A 20,642-nucleotide genomic window follows, 5' to 3' on the forward strand; every position below is an offset into this window, starting at 1 on the left:
CTTAACTCATTCACTGCCATTGACGGAAAAAGACGTCAAATGATGCATTTTTTTTTCTGGTCTGGCAATGAATGTGTTAATAAATAACTAAAAAAAAAAATATCAAAGTGGCCCTTGCAGCTTTCTATTTTTCTGGATGTGGCCCTCAGAGGAAAAAGTTTGGACACCCCTGCTGTACATTATACCAACAATTTATAATTGCTTCATTGATTTTTACCATGTTTAACTCATTCACTGCCATTGACGGAAAAAGACGTCAAATGATGCATTTTTTTTTCTGGTCTGGCAATGAATGTGTTAAGAGCAAGCGGCTGCAAAGCAGAGAGTGTATTTTAATGAGATTAATTAGAGCGCTTATGAGCAATGGTCTGCCACCAATTACTTGAGCCGTAAAAGCATTTTGCTGCACCCCGCAGAGCCGTGCCAGCATTCCGCCAGCGCCAGGCTGCGGCGGGGAACCATCCATCATCCCCCCCCTCAGCGTCCCGCCGCATCGTGTGACAATAAAGACAAAGCCCGTCATCAGCTGTGGCGCTTTCCAAGCCAAACAACACAACCGGATCGAGCGCCGTTGCTTTACTGTAATGACGTTCTCCAGTTCGAGAAGCCCTCGCCCCTTGCCCCCGACCCCCACGGCTGTTTCCTTTCCGAGCGGGGACGACAATGGCGAGCGGCCGGCAGCCGGGAATCAAACCGCGCTCAGATGTGGTGACAGCGAGGGCTTTTATTGGCCGCTCTCCATCACACCTGTCACACAAGATTGGGTTTGCAGGAGAGCTTTTCTTTGCTGAGAAGACCAAAGTGGATTACAGGCAGACGAGGTCGGAATGGAAACACCGACGGGCTGCTGGAGTGTGGATGCAAATTATAATGGAATTATGAATTATTTGTATAGTTTACGCTTGCCTGCCTGGGTGGGACGGTGAAGCTCAAAGGAAAAGACAACCAAATCCCTCGTTTCCGTGAAGGAATCATCACATGGCGGCATCGCTAAATAGAATGAATTTCCTATCAACCCTTTCCTCCATTTTGCCAATGGAGGCCCACTGATGTTATACCGACAACACTGGTGCAGAGCAAAAAAAAAATATTGACAGTGAAGTTGATGGTGGTGGCATTAATGACCTTAATCAACACTGGTAGTGTTGAGTTCTTCTTGGTTTTGCATGTCTACTGACGTAGGCACAATAAAATAAGATGTTACTCAATCCATCGACAAGTAATTGATTATCAAATTAATTTATCTTTTTTTTTTTAAATCGATTTAAACATGTTTAATTTTAAATTGGCCAAACCATGGCATGGCATAGCATGATGGATTATCTTGTGACCATATTTTCAGCTCCAAAAAAAAAAAAAAAGAGAACAAAATATTGGAGAACAACAAACCAACATTTTCACCATTTTTAACATATGGAGCAAACCAGAAACTAAATCATATTAATTTGTCAGTTTGAAGTAATATTCAGTTTTTTAATATTTTATTTTTTAAATGATAATTAATCAATTAATTGCAGAAATAATTGACAGATTTATTGATTATTAAAATAATCATTTGTTGCAACCCGACGGATATATGGAACAGTCATAACAAAACTGTTGTGTTCTATACAATATAAAGCCCAACAGAGATTACACTGGTCTCTCTCTCTCGCAGGCATATATATATATATATATATATATATAGATGTAAAAAAAAAAGAAAAAAAAAGGATGAAGGACCGTTTCTCTCAGTTACTTCAGTGTGTTGAAAGCAACAAGAGTCATTTTTATCTTAGCGTGTTTTAAAAGTAGTCGGACTATACACAAAAGCAATAAGCATACCTGTGGTTGCTATGGAGACACCAGATCAGCCATTTTATAGTGAGTGTGAATGCTGTGTGCAGTGCTCATAGAAGCTATGATGCACACAAAAATTATCATGATCATATAATGCTTGGTCCTTGGCTCAAGGGCTCTGCGATAGACAGATCAATAGATCTGGGTTACACGCAGATACAAAATGGCCGATCATTTGGACCGTAGTTAGCCTATTGCAGGCTTGTTCTTTACCAGCTTGCAGCGATTCTAAAAATGACTTGTAAACTGCTCCTTTCCTAACGCCTACATAGTACTTCATATTATCAACATTGCTCTAAGGCAGGAGCGTCCAAACTTTTTCATTTGAGGGCCACATACAGAAAATCAGAAGGACGCAAGGGCCACATTTTATGAAGAGAAATTGTGTTTAGACCTCAAAATTGTACAAATACCGGTAATTTATTTGTGCTTTTGCATATTTAGAAACTTGCTACAGTATATAAACCAATTTATTTGTAATATGGCAGTAGGGTTATTATAGTTTTGGAATTTTTCATTTTAGTTTTGAGTTTAGTTTTTTAAATTTAGTTAGTTTTAATTAGTTTTCAGGGTGGTTTAGTTTTTATTAGTTTTAGTTCTTTAATAAATGCTTAGTTTTAGTTTAGTCAGTTTCAGTTAAAAAAAATAAAAAATGTGTATTACTTGTGCGCAATATTTTTAAAAAAAGCATGGGAGCGATGTCTTCTGAAGGTGCTTTTCTATTGGCTGCTGCTAGATGACGTCACTTCTGTGTGACATACTTTCAATAGTCATTATTCCGTTTTTTTTAAAAATCAAAATAAATCTACTAAAAATTACATTTAAAGTCATCCCCAAAGGGTCATGCATTAAATTAATTACCAAAGACTAAAACGAAGGACAGGTTTGCTATAATTATAGTTAGATTTAGTTAGTTTTGAAAACACAAAATGTAGTTTGTTAGTTTTCGTTTTTGAAAAAACATTTACGTTTAATGAAGTTATTTATTTATTTTTTTATTTTAGTTTTTTTTTCATTAGTTTTAGTTAACTAAAATAACCTTTAATGGCACCTGTGTTTTTCGCCACTCTCACTTCTTACTTTGACCATCTCCAAACATTTTTTGTGTTTGTTTATTTTATTTGACCGGAGTCAAATGCCATTTTTAGGATATGTCGCGGACCACTGAAAAATGGACGGCGAGCCGGAAATGGCCCTGGGCCGTAGTTTGGACACCACTGACTGTTCTCAGGCAATGTTTTTCAACCTTGGTCTGCTCTGAAGAAGCCTGATAACGATCCTCACCTGCGTTGGAATGGGGAGACACAAAAAAACCCATTGTATCACCAGGTACTGTATGGCTCCAGAAGTCAATACCACTTGACACATGTAGGGGGCGCCTCCACCTGCAATTCAAACAAGCTTATCGTTTCCTCGCTTTTCAAGCAGTGTTACCATAGCATCATTACGACGTGAATGTTTCAAGCTAAATTTGGCCAAGCGGTCCTCTCACCCTGCCGGTTGCTACAGTATGTAAATCTGCACTGCAATTATGCTGATTATACTTGATGGCAAAACGTCTTTGCTTCGCTGGGATTGTATAAAGCGCGAGAGTCAGCGGGGGGGTTTTAAGACAGGAGGCAAATGCCCTGGCGGTCGCTCGTTTGATGCGAGTCCATCTTTACGACTGTCATGTGTCCCACCTGCCTGCGCTGACAGCTTGTCAAACACGCGCTGCTCTTAACCCAGCATGCCCTGCGGGAGAGAAGATATACGTCTTCATTGGGACACTGCCTCATTATGGCACCATGTGACCGTCCGTCACACATCTCTCAGCTACCCTTGTGCACCCGTGTCAATGAAGTGCATCCCTCTCTGTAGCTACCTCATTTGTGCTCACGCACGCGCACGCACCTTTTGGGTGCAATAAAAAAAAGACGCGATCAGAGTCATCGGCTGCTGACAGGGGCTTGACACTGAAACCTGTTGTTGTTGGAAGGCTGCCTGCAACATTGTTCATTACTCACCAAGCTTGTCGTTTTAGACAGCGGAGGAACAAGCGGCCTTATTAAGTAGAGACCTGGAGCAGCCTTAGGGGGACACACACACACATGCGCGGAGTTCCCGCAAAGTTTCAAAACCAAGAAGTTGAAGCTGACAGGCAAAATTCCAAACTTTGTGGTGACGGCAAATTTTGCTGAATTCTGAGTTGGACGCGGCCGTCAGGAAAAGGTGTGTTGGGGGGGGGGGGGGGGGGGGGTGTAATTGCGGTTGACTTGGACAGGATCCCGCTGATATTGATCGGAGCCGCTGATGTCTGTCTGGCTCATTGTATAACTTGCACAAGAACACATTGAATGCTCTCGACACTGCTGAACCTGGAGCCTTGTTTCCATAGTAACTCATTTCTCGCTGCCTCTAAACATAGCCCCTCTTGACTGACTGCAGCACCGCTCGGAACATCAAGCACAACGGAAGAGGAGCGCGGTGTATATGGACAATCATGTTTCAGACTCCAGGCGATGATGACACCATTTGAGAGTTCGTCCTGGTTGTATCGACGCTCCAAACTGTGGCCAAAGCGCCAGAAGAACTGAGGAAAGACACAGGAGGTTCATAAAAAATACATTTAAAAAAAGCGTTTTTATTCCACAAGATCGTCATCTATCTTCCAAACAGCAACACAAACAAGCCGTTGCTTGTTGAATGTATACGTTTTTAATTTATCACCCGGCTCACCTGCAACGTTGCACAAAGTTAGCAAAATCTGAAAATAGCAGAGCATCTCTGAAGCAACCTGCTCCATTTATGCCTCAAGCAAAAAAAGGGGGCTGCAATAAATCAACCCCCCCCCCTCTACTTGTGATGGTTCGGGGACGAGAGGGGGATGTGGTTGCTGTCCCTGTTAGCTATTGTTATATATATAAAAAAAAAAAAGAAGCTAAGATAACAAAGTAGTTTGGCCTTTTGTTTCCAATAAGAGAAAAATCATGATGCATCGTGTGAGCGCCAGTCGGGACTCAACAATCGCACTTGAGTGAGCGACGAGCGTCATTTCTTGATGAAGAATCTGCTGATGTCTGACGCAACCTTGTTGGCGGCGGCGCTCTTCCTCAGACGGCTCCTCTCCTTGGCCTGCTGCGCCGTCCTCTGGGGAAGAGCAAACAAAAATCAATCCATTTCTTATTGACACATCTTTCTTTCTTTTTTTTGTCCTGGCTGCTCAGTGCGGTTAAAGTAAGACTGAGTGAAAAAAAGAAAAACAAAAAATGCATACCTGACCTGTACAAGCAGTAATTGTTCATCACTGTGCCCCTCAATTATTACTGGGGGTGTTAGGCGATTATTATTATTATTATTTTTTATCATAATTAATACCATGACCATACCATACCATAGTTAACTCACGATTAATCGAAAATTTAATGCCAGCCGTAAATGTACAATAACATTTTTTTTCCCGTAAGTTTTCATACTCTTAACATAAAAGTGGAAAAAAATGTTAAACTAAAAAATATGGCTGCATCTTTTAGTCATTGATACAGTAATTTCATAATAATTCATAACATTGAGTTACAATTAAAAAGATGAACTCTACTGAGTCTGAAATTGATTTGTGTTGAGGTCATTTGTCTGCCACTAGATGGCATAATTGCATTTGTAAGACATTGGTGACAGCTCAGTGCATTTTTCATTTCAGATTAAGAGCTATCTAATCTTTAACATGAAGTAACATGAAGTAGTTTTAAAATGGTAAAATAAAACTTAACCCCAGTTTCCACAAATATATGCATTACTATTAAATTTATTACTACTAAATTTTGATGTGGACGTTTCTACTGAGTTTTTCCAAGTAAGGGGCGGCCATTAATCACGCATTAAAAAAAAAATTAGTAGCGTTAATGGAACTTTAAATTAACTCAAAATTAATGCACTCATTTCGACATCTCTAATTATTACAGCTGGAAAAGATTTGCAATTTTAATAGTGGTTAACATTTTTTTGTATTTATTTATATATTTTTTATACATTAACCAAACAATCAACCACCCAAATTTCCCTCACTTGTCTAAACACAGTGTTCTGTTTATTATGCATTTGTGGAATATGAATAAAGCAGCCAAATCCACTCATCTAATGGGGGGCGTTGGCCATTTTGTCACGTCGACTGAAAATGACATCAGTTACTCAGGGCTCAGTTGTTTTCTGAATTTGGTCATGTGACATTTGCAAGTTGAGCTGTGATTGGTCGTTACCTGATCCCTGAGCAAGTGTGATGTCATTTTCAGTCGACAGCAAAATGGCCGTCGCCTGAGATAGATAAAACCTTTGGATTTAGCTTCTTCATTCATATCCTACAAATGTATTATTAGAACACTGTAGCCTGTTCAGACTACATATTGTAAAGAACATTTGGGGATTGATTTCTCCTTTAATGGCTGATTGTGGTTTGAAAACAGAGGCATTCCCTGGTAATGGAAAGCCGTTGTTACACTTAGTAGAGAGGGCGGGCGGCTTTCAAGGAGCCTCTAAAAAGGACGGAAAGTCTTCTGTAATTTGTGCATCCGTGGGATATTTTGGCCGAGGCATTTTACAGACCCGCTATTAAGACCCGGGCGAAAGCAAAACAGTCGCTTGTGTGACATTAAAGCACATTTCAGAGGAGACTTTTATTTTTGACATCCCTGCTCTCTAATGTCTCTTTTGAGGAATCGCGCGTGATTACTAGCTACACGCGCGCGGCCCTTTTGCGGCCGACGCTATACATCACGCCGACACAGCCGCCTGCTGGGATGTTATTACTGGCCAGAGAAGGCTGACCGTGTATCACATTACTGCCACCTCGCATGATCCTCAACATGAGGGATGCAACTTTCTTTGGAGCAAGATACAAGAGAGCCCTCCGAAAACGAAGGCGTGGCAAACGCGACGCACGTACAGCTCTGTGGCAGACGGTACAGAGCGTCTGCAAGTTGTCCAGAGAGCACTGTCCTCCTCCGCTGTACACCGGGCGGATGTGGTCCACTTGCCAGAAATCGCCTTCCACTGGAGCGCGGATCATCTCGTTCAGCTGCATGCAAACAAACGCACACACACACACAAAATGAAAAAAAAACAAAAAAAAAACACCCTCAGATGTTCTCTCATACGGCTGCAAATTGCCAAAAACAAGCCGTGATTGCACTAGCCTCCCAAACCATCCATCTATGCTCAAGTTGATTTTTCCCTACAGCCGTGATGTGTTTAGCTCTCGCTGAGCGCTACACTCGCCTAAAGTCTTATTTTTTTACGACACACACACACACCTACACACGCAGCAAAACACTCAAATTGAACAGATATGCGCACCTCAGAGGCACATTGCAGATGTGCCTCATCATAACTGGAGAGGAAAAACAAATAGAGAGCACTCATGACAGCACGAAAGCAGGGAAAAAAAATAAAAATAAATGTGAAGTTGTGTGTAGCAGAAGAAGTGTAGCTGTAACAATCGCTTTTGGAATTAATAACTTGAGCAATTCTGTGATGATGGCATGAAATGAGTTTGAAAAAGGCACCTAACATGTCGTAATTGTAGATGATACTGCATTTGTTTTGAACGTCTGAACTTCAGATTGATGAAAGAAGCCGAACTGCAGACTGTTGTTTTCCTGTCAAAGCACGCAAGATGCAATTTGCTGCTTTGTGACCTCCTCCGCTCGCGCTAGCAGGGCTTTGAATCCCAATCAAGGAAATTAACATTCTTGCGTGCACTTCTTGCAGAAGATTCAAGCGTTCCTCCATTTCTCAAGTTCTGCTCATGGCCAGTGCCAGATTCATGAGAATAAGATACCACAAGCACTAGGGCTGGGTTCAAAATATCGATATATTCCCCCCCAAGCCAGCTGGGATAGGCTCCAGCACCCCCGTGACCCTTGTGAGGAAAAGCTGTTAAGAAAATGGATGGATGGTTGGATTGCACAACAATGTGAATGTCGTGAGTATCAGTTTACCAACACACCTGATACTAAATATCAGGAATGTTATCAGGTATGCCGATGAGCTGATTACATGAATCAGGTGTGCTAGTAGGCGGAAACATCAAAAACCTGCAGGATTCTGGACCTCGAGGACCGGAATTGGTGAAAATTGGTTTAGTGGTCACTGAACAAACTTGACATTTTTCTCCAAATTTCAGAAATGACATTTGATTGACAGTTGAGCGCAGTGCGATTTTAGCGTATTCAGTAGGGATGTAACGAAATCCAAACATCACGATCTGATGTCACGATATGAAGGTCACGATAACAATATTGAGGCACTTACTTGCTAATGGAAGCACACATTGATCGCTTCACAAGCAAATTAGGTTCCCCTTTTTCTGACAATTAGCATAGATTTTAAACACAGAAGGCCAAAACATCCCTAATGAAAATTAAATTGCACTAAGAAACTAGCCACTAGAGGGTGCTAGAACTACACAAATAGAAATCAACCTGACTTTTTTTTAACACGTGTTCCTTTTAAATATTGTAAACATGTGTGAACATAATGACAACGATATTGTGGAAGTTTTAATATCACAATACCACGATATTGCCCTTATCGTTACATCCCTATTATTCAGCGGAGCTGTCCACAGCTTTTGAGAACGCTTCTTTTAACCATTTTCAAGCCTCATTTTATGTATTTGCTTGCCATTTTTTTAAATCAATCAAATTTGGCTGTGATGTTGTTTATGGAATGCCAAATTTGCAAGACAAATTAATGTTCACTGTACAGGGACTTTAAAAAGTGTCAGATTTGTGTCATGTTTCGGCTCTGTGGGGTTGGCTTTTTGTTTAGTTTTGGTTGTGTGTGTACTTTTGTCTGTCATCCGTGGTTTATGTTGTACCTGTGTCCTTCCCTTGTCTCGTCAAACTTTATGTGACCTTTAACGTCTATTGAAAATGTTAACTCATCAAAATCGATCATAGCTACAGCCATTAATTGTTTGACGTTTGTACAATGCAAAAGACATACATATACTGTATACCTTTTTTTATGTCTGATTTGAAGTGTCAAGAAAAGTTGCAATAGTTAAAGAAAAAACAAAACAAGGGAAGCGTTCAACTGTGCAATGACCATCAATCATTAGCTTTAGCCCATCATCATCATCATCATCTTCATCACCATCATCATCATCATCATCTTTTACTTAAGCTTACTGTAAATAGCTTATTGAAGTGGTGGCCAATATACTGCAAGCATGTGCTGCATTTATTTCCTGCAGATGACGCACAGCTGACAGTTATTATGACACGCCAGGCCAAATTGTTCCATTTCAGGCAAAAAGTGAAAAAAAAAAAAAAAAAAATTAGGGCAGGTTTATAATAACTTTATGGTGTTTCATGTAGAAATGGGTTCAATAGTTCGTTATCAGAATTAACATACCAAAACTGGAAGAAGTTCAAAGAAGAACCACTAGAGGGCAGAAAGTAATAAAATGTGCCTGACTGGTGCAGAATTCCAACACACTTTGCACCCAAGCTACAAGTTTTGCGGAACCAGATTCACTTTGAAGCAGTGTGAAAACACAAAAGAGCAACAATATTGATCACGTTTGAAGAGACGAAGAGCAGAAATCAATTAAGAACTAAAGATGATGGAAGAGAAGCCTGACAAGGAGTTTGGCACCAAAAATCAATGTGCCCAATTTGGAGTGCTGCTTTGCTGACATTAAGGCAGCGAGGCGCAATTGATCCCACAAGATATAAAGAGCGGGCCGGAACGCGGGGGCAGAGTTCACGAACCACGCCCGCAAACGAAAAGAGGCGGAAACGCTCGCACGGTGAAGCATACGTGTGCAGCGGGGAGCACAAAAGAACCCCCAGTATGAAGCAAAGAATGAGGCACTAATCTTCAGGCTTTTCCACCACTGCCGTCTTATCATGCGGCTGAGTTTGTTTCCTCTAAAGCTCGCCGCATCGATCGACACTGATGCTGTTGCCGGCGGCACTACGAAGAGGGTCGAGGGGGATAAACATATATGTGTGCATGTGTGCGTGTGTGTTGAAAGAAGCAGGCAACGAGGAGGGTGCGGGGACTGCAGGATAACAGCCAACCAAATCAAACAGGCTTACTGGTCAGGGCCCGCCACTGGAAGGAAAATCAATTGGCCCTGCAATCCATTTACTGCGAGCTGGTAGCCAAGATCAATCTGCGCGCGCGCGCGCGTGTGTGTGTGAGCGCGCGTGCGCGCGCGTCAGGTATTTCCACTTTTGCGCCCGCCTCCAACCTGTTTGAGCGACAGCTGTGCGAGCCAAGTGTTGTCGAGCATCTCCTTGCGCTGGGACGGCGGCGCGTCGCGCACCTTGACGAACACGTCGTGGGCGCGGAGGCCGCAGTGCTGGCAGACGCCGCGCTCCGCCTCCAGCACCCGCGAGCGCATGTACGTCTGGCTGGAGCGCAACTGGAACTCCTCCTGGCACCTGCGGGGGCGGAGAAACAACGTGGACGTGTCTGCACTCTGCGTGACACATGGACTGACGGAACGCTGACGATAAACACCAGCCGCGAGTCAGTAAGACAATACGGACAAAATGACTGGGACACCTGGTGGGCAACTTAGTTCTGGCACTATCAAATATTTTTCGAATCAATTTATCTAGTGATTATTCAATCGATTAATTGACTAAGCAGTCATTTTAATTTCAATTAACTCATTTGCTCCCAAAGACGTATTTATACGTTTTTAATGGGGTTTTTTTTTTTATGCTAGAGCATACAGAAGGCTTTGATGCAGCTTCTGAACTGAAGAAAACACTTGAAGCAATGGTAGTTATTACAAAAATAGCCAGCAGGTGGCAGCAGAGTTTAAGAGATCAAAGAGAGCCATGAAGCAAAAAACTCTTTTTTTCCCCCCACTGTTTTAAACAGATTTGTGATGAAACTTAGCTATATTCTAATGCTCATTGTTCCAAAACGGAAACAGATAGAAATATACTTTTTTTTTCCCCCGCTGAAAGAAGAGATGCTAATTTTTCTTTTGGTAGATTTCATGTTTTATAGCAATAGAACACAATATTCTGTGGGTCTTGCAAAAGCAGTCAAAATCCAGTAAAGGGGTTGCTTCAGTGAAAATGGGTTGGAGTGAATGAGTTAATTTTGACAGTTCTACTCCACCTACAGAAAGTGAAAATGGAAGAACAGCTCTAAAGTCTCCACAAAATTGTAACAGGTCACATTTCATGTTAGCTGAATTTTTATTTTTTTTTGACTTACTTGTAGCTGCAAAATCGGGTGTCCCAGGCTCCACCGGTGGTCGAGCAGGCCTGGTGGCAGGACAGACACAGAGGGACGCCCTGGCGGTCCACCGCCTGCAGGAGGGCTGGCGATGGCTGCTCGTCAACATCCTTCCCTGAGCTGCAATATGCACACAGCGTATGAGCGCTTGGCCACAAACAACTGTTTTCTTTTACTTGGAGTGGTTCATTCAATAAAGTATTAGTAAATGACTGCATGTAAGAAGAAACAAACAAGAACTTGATGTTTTTTTCCCACTAAACCAGGGGTGTGAAAACTTTTTCATTTGAGGGCCACATCCAGAAAATCAGAAGGACGCAAGGGCCACATAATGTTATGAAGAGAAATTGTGTTTAGTCCTAAAAATTGTACAAATAATGTATTTATGCTTTTTCATATTTAGAAAAATGCGACAGTATATAAACAAATTTATTTGTAATATGGCAATAGGGTTATTATAGTTTTATTTTAGTTTTTATTTGTTTTTTTTGTTTTTTTAATTTAGTTTTAATTAGTTTTCAGGGTGATTCCGTTAGTTTTTATTAGATTTAGTTATTTAATAAATGCTTCGTTTTAGTTTAGTTAGTTTCATTATTAGTTTTTTATTATTATTATTTTTATTTTTTATGTGTATTACTTGTGCGCAATATTTGAAAAACACCATGGGCGTGACGTCGTTATTCCGGTTTGTATGAAAATAAATCTACTAAAAAACACATTTAAAATCATCCCCAAAGGCTCATGCATTAAATTAATTACCAAAGACTAAAACGAAGCACGTTTGCTATAATTATAGTTAATTTTATTTTAGTTAGTTTTGTAAACATAAAATGTAGTTTCAGTTAGTTTTCTTTTTTTAAAAGCATCTTCGTTTTTATTTGATTTCGTTAACAAAATAGTTTTTTTGAATTTTTGTTTTTTTCGTTAGTTTTAGTTAACTAAAATAACCTTTAATAGCACCCGTGTTTTTCGACACACTCCCTTCTTACTTTGACCATCTCCAAACATTATTTTATTTGAACTCAGTCAAATGCCATTTTTAGCATATGTCGCGGGCCACTGAAAAATGGACGGTGGGTCGCAAATGGCCCCCAGGCCGTAGTTTGGACACCACTGCACTAAACAGTTTATCGGTTGATGATGATGAATGATGTCACAGGGCTTTACTAAGACTGACAGCCTCAGATTTAAGGTGTCACAAGACTGACATCTTATGAGGAAAAAAGAGATAATCATCCTTATTAATACTGTTGATATCCAAATTATAAGCCAGAAAGACGTTTGAGAGGGTTAGAGCTATAAGAAAGAAGATGGGAGACACTGCTGGTATGTTTTGAAAATTATTTATTGGCTCTTATGTAGACCTGAACTGGTACACACAAGGCGTTTTTTTAAAAATCTTAACTCTGACAGACCCCTAGACGTTAACATAACAAAATCAGAAATTAACATTTTTCATCATACTGTCGTCGGGTATGAAGAATAATATAGTAATTTCAACACAGCAAGCCACACACAAAAGATTTCGTTCCAGCGCCGACCTAGAATTTAATCCTCCAAGACAGAAATCGTTTGTGATGTAACAAAGACAAAGAAGAATCATAGCAACAGCCAGGAAAGGCAAGATGCAAAATGGAAGCGAGCACACGAGAGGAGGGAATGATGGTGGTCTTGGGGCTATTTATTATGGAAAAATCCAGAAATAGAAATGGAGGCAGCGTGAAAGTGGACTTTCTAGTCTCGTGCGTGAGCTGGAGGTGAGTTCCCAAATTAGGCTGCGTCTAATTACCCTTTGTGTTTTGGGTAGTTAATATGTCCTTATTTTTATTTACACCCACTTCCGTGTTGTTTCTTCTTTTCTTTCTGACAAAATTGGGGCAAAACCAGCCTGAGGCCTGGTACACACACACAAAGATCAATCATCCTGATTTTGCACCTTCCCAACGATCCAAGGATGAAAAATGCCAGATTATTTTGTGTTTTTACAAGATTATCCTAAAAGACTTTACTGTGGTCTGAGGTGTGTTAAGAGTAAATTTGTCCTGATAATGGAGAAACAATCTCCATCCATCCATCCATTTTTTTGACCGCTTATTCCTCACAAGGGTCGCGGGGGGTGCTGGAGCCTATCTCAGCTGGCTCTGGGCAGTAGGCAGGGGACACCCTGGACTGGTTGCCAACCAATCGCAGGGCACAAAGAGACGAACAACCATTCACACTCACAAGCACACCTAGGGAAAATTCGGAGCGGCCAATTAACCTGCCATGCATGTCTTTGGAATGTGGGAGGAGACCAGAGTACCCGGAGAAGACCCACGCCGGCACGGGGAGAACATGCAAACTCCACCCAGGAAGGTCGGAGCCTGGACTCGAACCCGAGTCCTCAGAACTGGGAGGCGGACGTGCTAACCAGTCTTCCACCGTGCCGCCCAGAAACAATCTCATCAGTCTTAAATATTAAACATGTTCAATATTTACGACTTAAAAATCTTCTGTGTGTAATGAAAGACGACAACTCTCAATTTATGACTCCGTGAATTATGATGTGAAATGTTGGGCCTCAAACTTTCAAAGTCTACTTTGTCATTTTTCTATTCTTTCACTTTTCCATGTTACATTTCGTATTTCCATTGTTGTTACCATGTTTCTTCTTTGTGCTTGAGATTACAAGCTTGGAGGACTACGGTACATTTTAGATTGTTGGTGGAGTACAATTTTTTTTATGTGTGTGTGGTGTGCTGTGTCGCACACCGCACAGTACGATCAAAACTGTTCTTTTTTTCTCTCTCTCATTTTTTCATGTGTCGGGTTGTATAACATCACGTGTACCAAATCAATGAAAATGCAAATACCATTGGACAATGTTGAATGTGAGGAGTAATTCCAGTGTTTCTCTTTTGTCTTTGAAGGACGGTAATCAAGCCGTCCTCCCAAAATCATCTGTTACTAATATGAACCCACTTCTTCATCTCTGACACCTTATTTTACTATTCTAAAATGTATGCCAAGCAAACAGATATATTGTATGACCATCTCTGCAAATTCCAAGCATGTAGATGAGAGATTCGGTTTGAGTTTTGTTTTTCAGGACAAGTAAGTTGGGCATTTGCCACGTCATCCCAGCGGGGTGCAGGAGCCGCGACGGAGAAGGACAGATGGACTCCATTGTTTCCCCATGGTCAAGCGTTTTGAATTTCACAAAGACCGAGGCAGAAACAAACAATCAGACAGACACTACAGACAGATATGTCCTTACTGATATTAAAAAGAAAAGCCTCCAAAAACAGAATGTTGAGAGGATACCAAAAACTGCTACCGAGAGGACCGAATAGTGCCAAAAATGTCTACGGATGAAAGCAAGAAAGCTTCAAATGAGAATGGTCAGAAGAGGGTTGATTTGGGGGAAGGGGGGGGGGGGGGGAAGCCTTTAAATGCTAATGAAATACATATCATGACAAGAAGATACCACCTTACTGAAATTCATCTCAGCACAACACAAGTGAGCACACTGGCCTTAAGTCCCCGAAATAATACAACAAGTCTCCAGCAAACAACCACAGCCGGCTCATGTTTACCACCAAACAAATACGTCCGACTTTCTGTCACTTTAGCTTCATGCTTTTACGCTTTTCCTGATTACCTCCGCAAAGAACAAGGTTATGTACTATTATTTTGATTGCTGGTTGTTAACATGGTTACACAAAATCTTATTTCCATGAAACTTTGTGGAGGTGCGGGAAAGGGATTAGACCGATATTGGGCATTTTGACGAATATCGGTATTGGCTTTTTTTCAAAATCTGACGGTTTATAAAAACTAAATCTAAAACCATTTTAAATCTCGGGGAGCTATTTATTTAAATTTCAGTTAACTTTATAAGAGATGCTGCTTCCTCTAGAAACCTTACTGTACAAAACTTTTATCGTATTGTTTAATTTTCCATTAAACTTTTTAAGACGTACTGGTGTTGTTCCGATACCGATACTGGTATCGGCAGAGGTGCCGATACTGCATTAAAACAGTGGTCTCGGTATCGGTGAGTACTCATAAGTAACATGCAGATACCATCAATTCCAACACTAATATAGGATTTTGGATGCAGCATCTTGTGTCTTGCTCGTGCATGACATTCACTGGTATGTTACATGTTCACTGCATGCTGATCTAAGATATCCTATTGGCCCTTGAATTCTCTGAACCAATGGCAGGACAGCTTTTTCATGTTGAGGAAAAAAAAAACCTTAAGTATCGGTATCGGCCGATACGGCAAAGCTGGGTAGAACAACACTACTGATAACTTGGGGGCTCCCTGAACATTTTTTTTTAGAGATTTAAAATGAAGTCTTGTCTTAGATAGAAAAAAATAAAATTTTGAGAAGTCTGAAAAATAGTTCAATAAGCAATAATCCTTAAAGATATTACAACAAAGTCAAGATTGGCATTTGTATTTTAAAAAATGAAGACAATAATCCCCCCCCCCTTTATTTTTTATTATTATTATTTTTTTATTAAGTGAAAATGAATATCAACTTATTATATATCAAATATTGGTTACCACACCATGTCAAGGCACAATACACCATTTTATTGGGGATTTGGAACAATTAATGGCATTTTCATTCATTTCAATGGAGAAAGTTGATCTGAGATACGAGTGATTTGGGTTACAAGCGTGGTTAAGGAACGAATTAGACTTGCAAGTCGAGACAGCCGTAGATGTTTTCTGCTGCAATTGGCAGCGCCACAAACCTGTGGCCTCTTTACACCGTCACGCCTTGAGGCTATTATCACACAATCCAGAGCTGTCTGGCATTGTACTTCCTCCAGCCGTAAAACTAAGCACAAATACTGAGTGGCGACTTCACAGAGAAACATCTTGCACAAACATCGACGAGTGTGTGTAGTTTGTGTGTTTGCCCGTGTTCCCGCGGTCGCTCGCTCGCTCGCTTCTGGGTCGAGTGTTGAGTCTCTGCCAATAGATTGCATTATGGTCTAAATTTACTGAACGAACACACACGGCGGGCCTTTGTGCCTCGCACAGAAGGCGGAAGCGGGTCTCCATGGAGACAGCAAAGGGATGGGAAATGAATTGATTTGCTAAGAGGAAGGGGCACGATGAGGCACATCACCTTAATGGGCAGATGATGAACACTCATCTTTCCAGATTCTCGCTCGAACGTTGAAAAATATTCCTTGAAAGATTCACAATTGGGGGAGAGTTGTGCCTGCTGGCACACCGGTTAACCCGGCCACCCAAGAACAAGCAAACATTCATCAGTTTGTTAAACCACTACCTCTGGCATCTCGTATGTATAATGTATGCATTCAAAATCAGTTGGAGGGCAGTCACTATTGAATCTTTTAACAATCTTATCGACTACTCAATGACTAACCAAATAGTCGAATAATTTGGATGAGTAATTTTAATACAGCGGTGTTTTGTAGACTGGAAATACATGGTGCCGGCGAAGCCTGCAGGCACACTTTTTGTTTCAGCTATTTTCGTGGTTGACTTCGACTTTTTTTTCCTGGGCATTGTTAGATACTTGCTCGAATATATGGGATATAGAAATGGTATAATCCCTGAGGTTTTGGATGTGGGTTTACAGCAGAAGCAGACCAGAAGTTGTTGTGCTTATCGGATCAAGACACACTGTCAACGAAAAAACACAAGCATTTGTTTTGATTTTGTTACTAGCACGGTATTTAAATCATTTGCTCCCAATAACGTGTAAATACGTAAAAAAAAAAAAAATGTTTTAAATGTCCCAAAGACGTATTTATACGTTTTGTTTTGTTTTTTTCAATGCTAGAGCATACAAAAGGCTTTGATGCAGCCTCTCAACTGCAAAGAACAGTTGCAGAAATGGTAGTTATTACACCAACGGCCATCAGGTGGCAGCAGAGCAAAGGAGATCAACCAGAGCCGCGCAGAAAAAAAATCTAAATTACTTATAATTTTGAATAGATTTGTGAAAACTGATGAAACTTAGCTCTCTTCTAATGCTAATTGCTGCAAAACGGAAACAGATAGAAACATACTTTTTTCCTGATGAAAGAAGAGTCTTTAATCTTTCTTTTGATAGGTTCCATGATTTTATAGCAATAGAACACGATATTCTGTGGGCCTTGCAAAATCAGTCAAAATCCAGTAAAACAGCCGGGAGCGAACGGGATTGTTTCTGTGAAAATGGCTGGGAGTGAAAGAGTTAACAGCACCACAAATGTTGAGCATGGAAATCTCCCGTTTAACATACCTGTCTGAGGTGGGTGAATTTAGTGGCGACGGCGACCTCTTCTTGCTGAAGAAGTTTTCCTTGGCGACCAGGCGCACGCTGCCTCCCTCCTGTTGGGCCTTGCTCAGCGAGGCCTGGGACACCTCATCCCGACTCAGGTACCTACAGAAATGCAACCAGTGATGATTACAACCAGTATAATTGTCAGGAAGGAGGAAAATCCATTAGGGTCTGATTTTATTTACTAAAGAACTGCAAAAAATGCACAAAATTGCAGCACAGCTTTTTGTGTACAATGTGAGAGGAGTAAAGTAGGCTATATGCAAATAGATAAATTTAGAAGCGAATGTGATTCACAGACGAATTGCGATGGCTGATTTTGAAATGGCATGTGTGCTGTTCCAACTCTTCAATATAAGACATGCACAACTGTACATCCAATTGCCATGCAATCAAATGAGGTGAAAAAACCCTCACCTACCACTGTTGTGCCTGTTGCCAACAGCGCGTACAATGTTAGTTACTGAACATGCAATTCAGCACCTGCAATTTGGGCTTTCAGTTAATCAGGCCCTTTAAAACCCTTTAAGGCTTGAAGGGCTACGTCTCAACTGGGGGAAAATGTATTCTTAAAAACCTTGGACAGTTCAGTTCAGACAGGACAGTTCAGATGTCAAAGGTACGACACAAAAAATAAGGGGGAAGGCGAAAAGACAACATGTCATACCATTAGCAGTTCGCCTTTTGAACATTTGAAAAGCTTTGTGAAAATGCTTCTAAGATCGACCTCCATTTGAATGAGATGTCAGAATTTTTATTTTTCAACATGAAGTCTGTTTAACTCATTTGCTCCCAAAAACGTGTAATTATGTTCTATTTTTAATGTTTTAAGTGTCCCAAAGACGTATTTATACGTTTTTATGTTAACATAGTTATATTTTAATGCTAATTGCTGCAAAACTGAAACAGGTAAAAACATACTTTTTTTACTTATGAAAGAAGAGACTTTACTGTTTCTTTTGGTAGGATCCATGTTTTAATATTACGGTAATAGAACACAATATTCTGTGGGCCTTGCAAAATCAGTCAAAATCCAGTAAAACAGCCGGCAGTGAAGGGGATTGCTTCTGTGAAAATGGCTGGGAGTTAATGAGTTAACTGCATTAGCCTGGGACATGCATACATTGGTATAAAAAAATAATAATTTTAAAAAAGTGAATAAAAAAGGGAACACTCTGGTTGATACATAAATTGTGGTAGCAGCTGCGGTAGTAAGGTGGACCTGGACATATTACAGTCCGCTGGCTGGTCAACAGCGAATGCTCACTCGTGTAATTGAAGAAACTACTGCGGATTACAACACACATCCCTTCTCGAAATGGTGATTTTCATTGCTCCATTTGTGTCGACTCTATTTCTGCTCTCTCCCCTCCTGAATTCTGCCCATTTCGCCAGTGCAGCAAGCTTATTTCCCCACAGGGAGCGTCAATCATCTAATCTACTCCATCTGACTAGCCGCTGCTTTCCACAGCCAAATTTGTTCTCCCAGTGCAAAGGTGTGCAAGTTGAAAACTGCACCCGACGCTTTATGTCAATCTGGACAGGAATTAAAATGACCTGGCCACGCCAGAGTTGACACAATATACAGCAGTCTCAGGTGAAAGTGAATGAAAAAGGGAGAAAATAACACACCAGTGACATGTTTGATATAGGGAAAGGAAAACTCCTGTTGTCATCAATCTTTAAAATCACCAATGGAACGAACAAGTGAAGCAATCGTTTGACATTTTCCACACCGACCAACAGCTACGATGAATGGAAAATGCCTCCTGAATGACATTGAATTTAAGAGGGAAAATACTGTCCAAATGGAATAAATACTGGAGATCTCAGTAAAGAAATTACTGCATGATTCAATGAAATCTGTGTTCACAAAAAAAACAACCTCTGTGGTGCACAGACAACAGAAATAAGAAAATAAAAAGAGGATTATCCGTGAGGCTGTGTCGTTATTTCACCGGGGATGAAGCAGTGGCATGAATCAATAATTGATGTTGTAGTCTACAAACATTTGTTTTGACAGCCATGTTTGATCAACATTATTGCTTGGACTGACACCTCGGAAATAAATCCCGGACGCACTAAAACACTTAAGTCCAATGAAGACTGCATGCAGAATAAAAAAAAAATATATGATTGAAAACGAACGAGTTGTTGTGATTTGGTTTTCACCTGGTCTGCGACTGGGTTGATATGAGGGCAGCAAAAGAAAGAATGCTGAAGATATGAAAGATATCAATCAAAATGGATGTTAGGGGGCAGAACACAGAGGAAGGAAACACATCCGAGGGGAGACGTTTCCGTGAAAAAGTGAGCGCTGATGGTGGATCGTCATCAAACGGATGATTTTCCTTTCCTTCAAACAGCCGCAGCACACCGCATGAAGCCTGCGCATGCAAAATAAGCGCAGGTGTGCTTCTGGGAGAGGAGGTGGAGAGTTTGCAGCTTTTCATATTGCTAGGTGCGCAGACAGCGCAATCAGGTGACTGCTGTAGCATCCTTGTGCAATAGAATGCCGATTATACCGACTGCTTTGTAGTTATACCTGCTTCTACTCCTTTCCAAACACATTGGACAACATTTTTGAGTGCAGAGATTTATTTGCCGTTCATATATGAGAAAGCTGCACAAATAAGTGACCCAAAACTTTTGGTCCATATATGTTTACATGTTGAATTCCTTCCCATGGAAGTGACTGCAAAGCAAACTACATTTGGCGTATATGGTTTTTGCTGCTAACCATCTTCTGCTACTTCCTTCAGGCGTACCTGCAGACCTGCAAACCAGAGCAGACGGTGCTCAGGTGTGTAAAAGCGAGCTAATGAGCTGCTTCACCAGCCGCCGCCCGCTGAATCCGCCTCTGATCGATGGCCATGCCGCTCTCTGGCGTGAGCCGGCCGCGGCTTCACTCCACTCGAGGTCAGCTGTCATGAAGCTCAAGCAGTTTTTTGGTGGGGGGTGGGGGATAAAAGCATTTGGCAGCAAATGACCAGTGGCGGACACAGAAGTCTCAAGACTCAAGGAGGAACCATCCTCCTGCAAAGTGATGATGACTATAAAGCCATAATACCTCAAAGTTAAAGCCAGAGAGACACATTTACGGAAAATGAGTACAATGACACGGTCAGCATTTCCTTCGAGAGCTCAAGTAACATGCAGCCAAATAGCAGAAACTTTTTAATGTATTACACTTATTTTGATATCTGAACAAAATGTTAAATAAATATAGTACTCTCAGTTTTGTGCCAATATTTAAATCAACAA

The 20,642-nt window shown here is 40.9% G+C and overlaps 1 protein-coding gene across 3 annotated transcripts in view; it reads right to left on the minus strand.

The window, feature by feature from the left end:
* Positions 1-4,442: 4,442 nt before the first annotated feature.
* zranb3 (zinc finger, RAN-binding domain containing 3) overlaps positions 4,443-20,642 on the minus strand; it is a 72,207-nt gene continuing 56,007 nt past the window's right edge. For all 3 annotated transcript variants that reach the window (XM_077512481.1, XM_077512483.1, XM_077512480.1), the window contains exons 18-22: positions 17,340-17,480; positions 11,062-11,202; positions 10,076-10,268; positions 6,758-6,889; positions 4,443-4,968 (exon numbers count right to left, since the gene is read on the minus strand). In XM_077512481.1, coding sequence (XP_077368607.1) covers positions 4,870-4,968; positions 6,758-6,889; positions 10,076-10,268; positions 11,062-11,202; positions 17,340-17,480 — 706 coding nt within the window. In that variant the 3' untranslated portion in view covers positions 4,443-4,869. The remainder of the gene's footprint in view (positions 4,969-6,757; positions 6,890-10,075; positions 10,269-11,061; positions 11,203-17,339; positions 17,481-20,642) is intronic.

Source organism: Festucalex cinctus, chromosome 2 (assembly GCF_051991245.1).
Source record: "Festucalex cinctus isolate MCC-2025b chromosome 2, RoL_Fcin_1.0, whole genome shotgun sequence".
Classification (NCBI taxonomy): domain Eukaryota; kingdom Metazoa; phylum Chordata; class Actinopteri; order Syngnathiformes; family Syngnathidae; genus Festucalex; species Festucalex cinctus.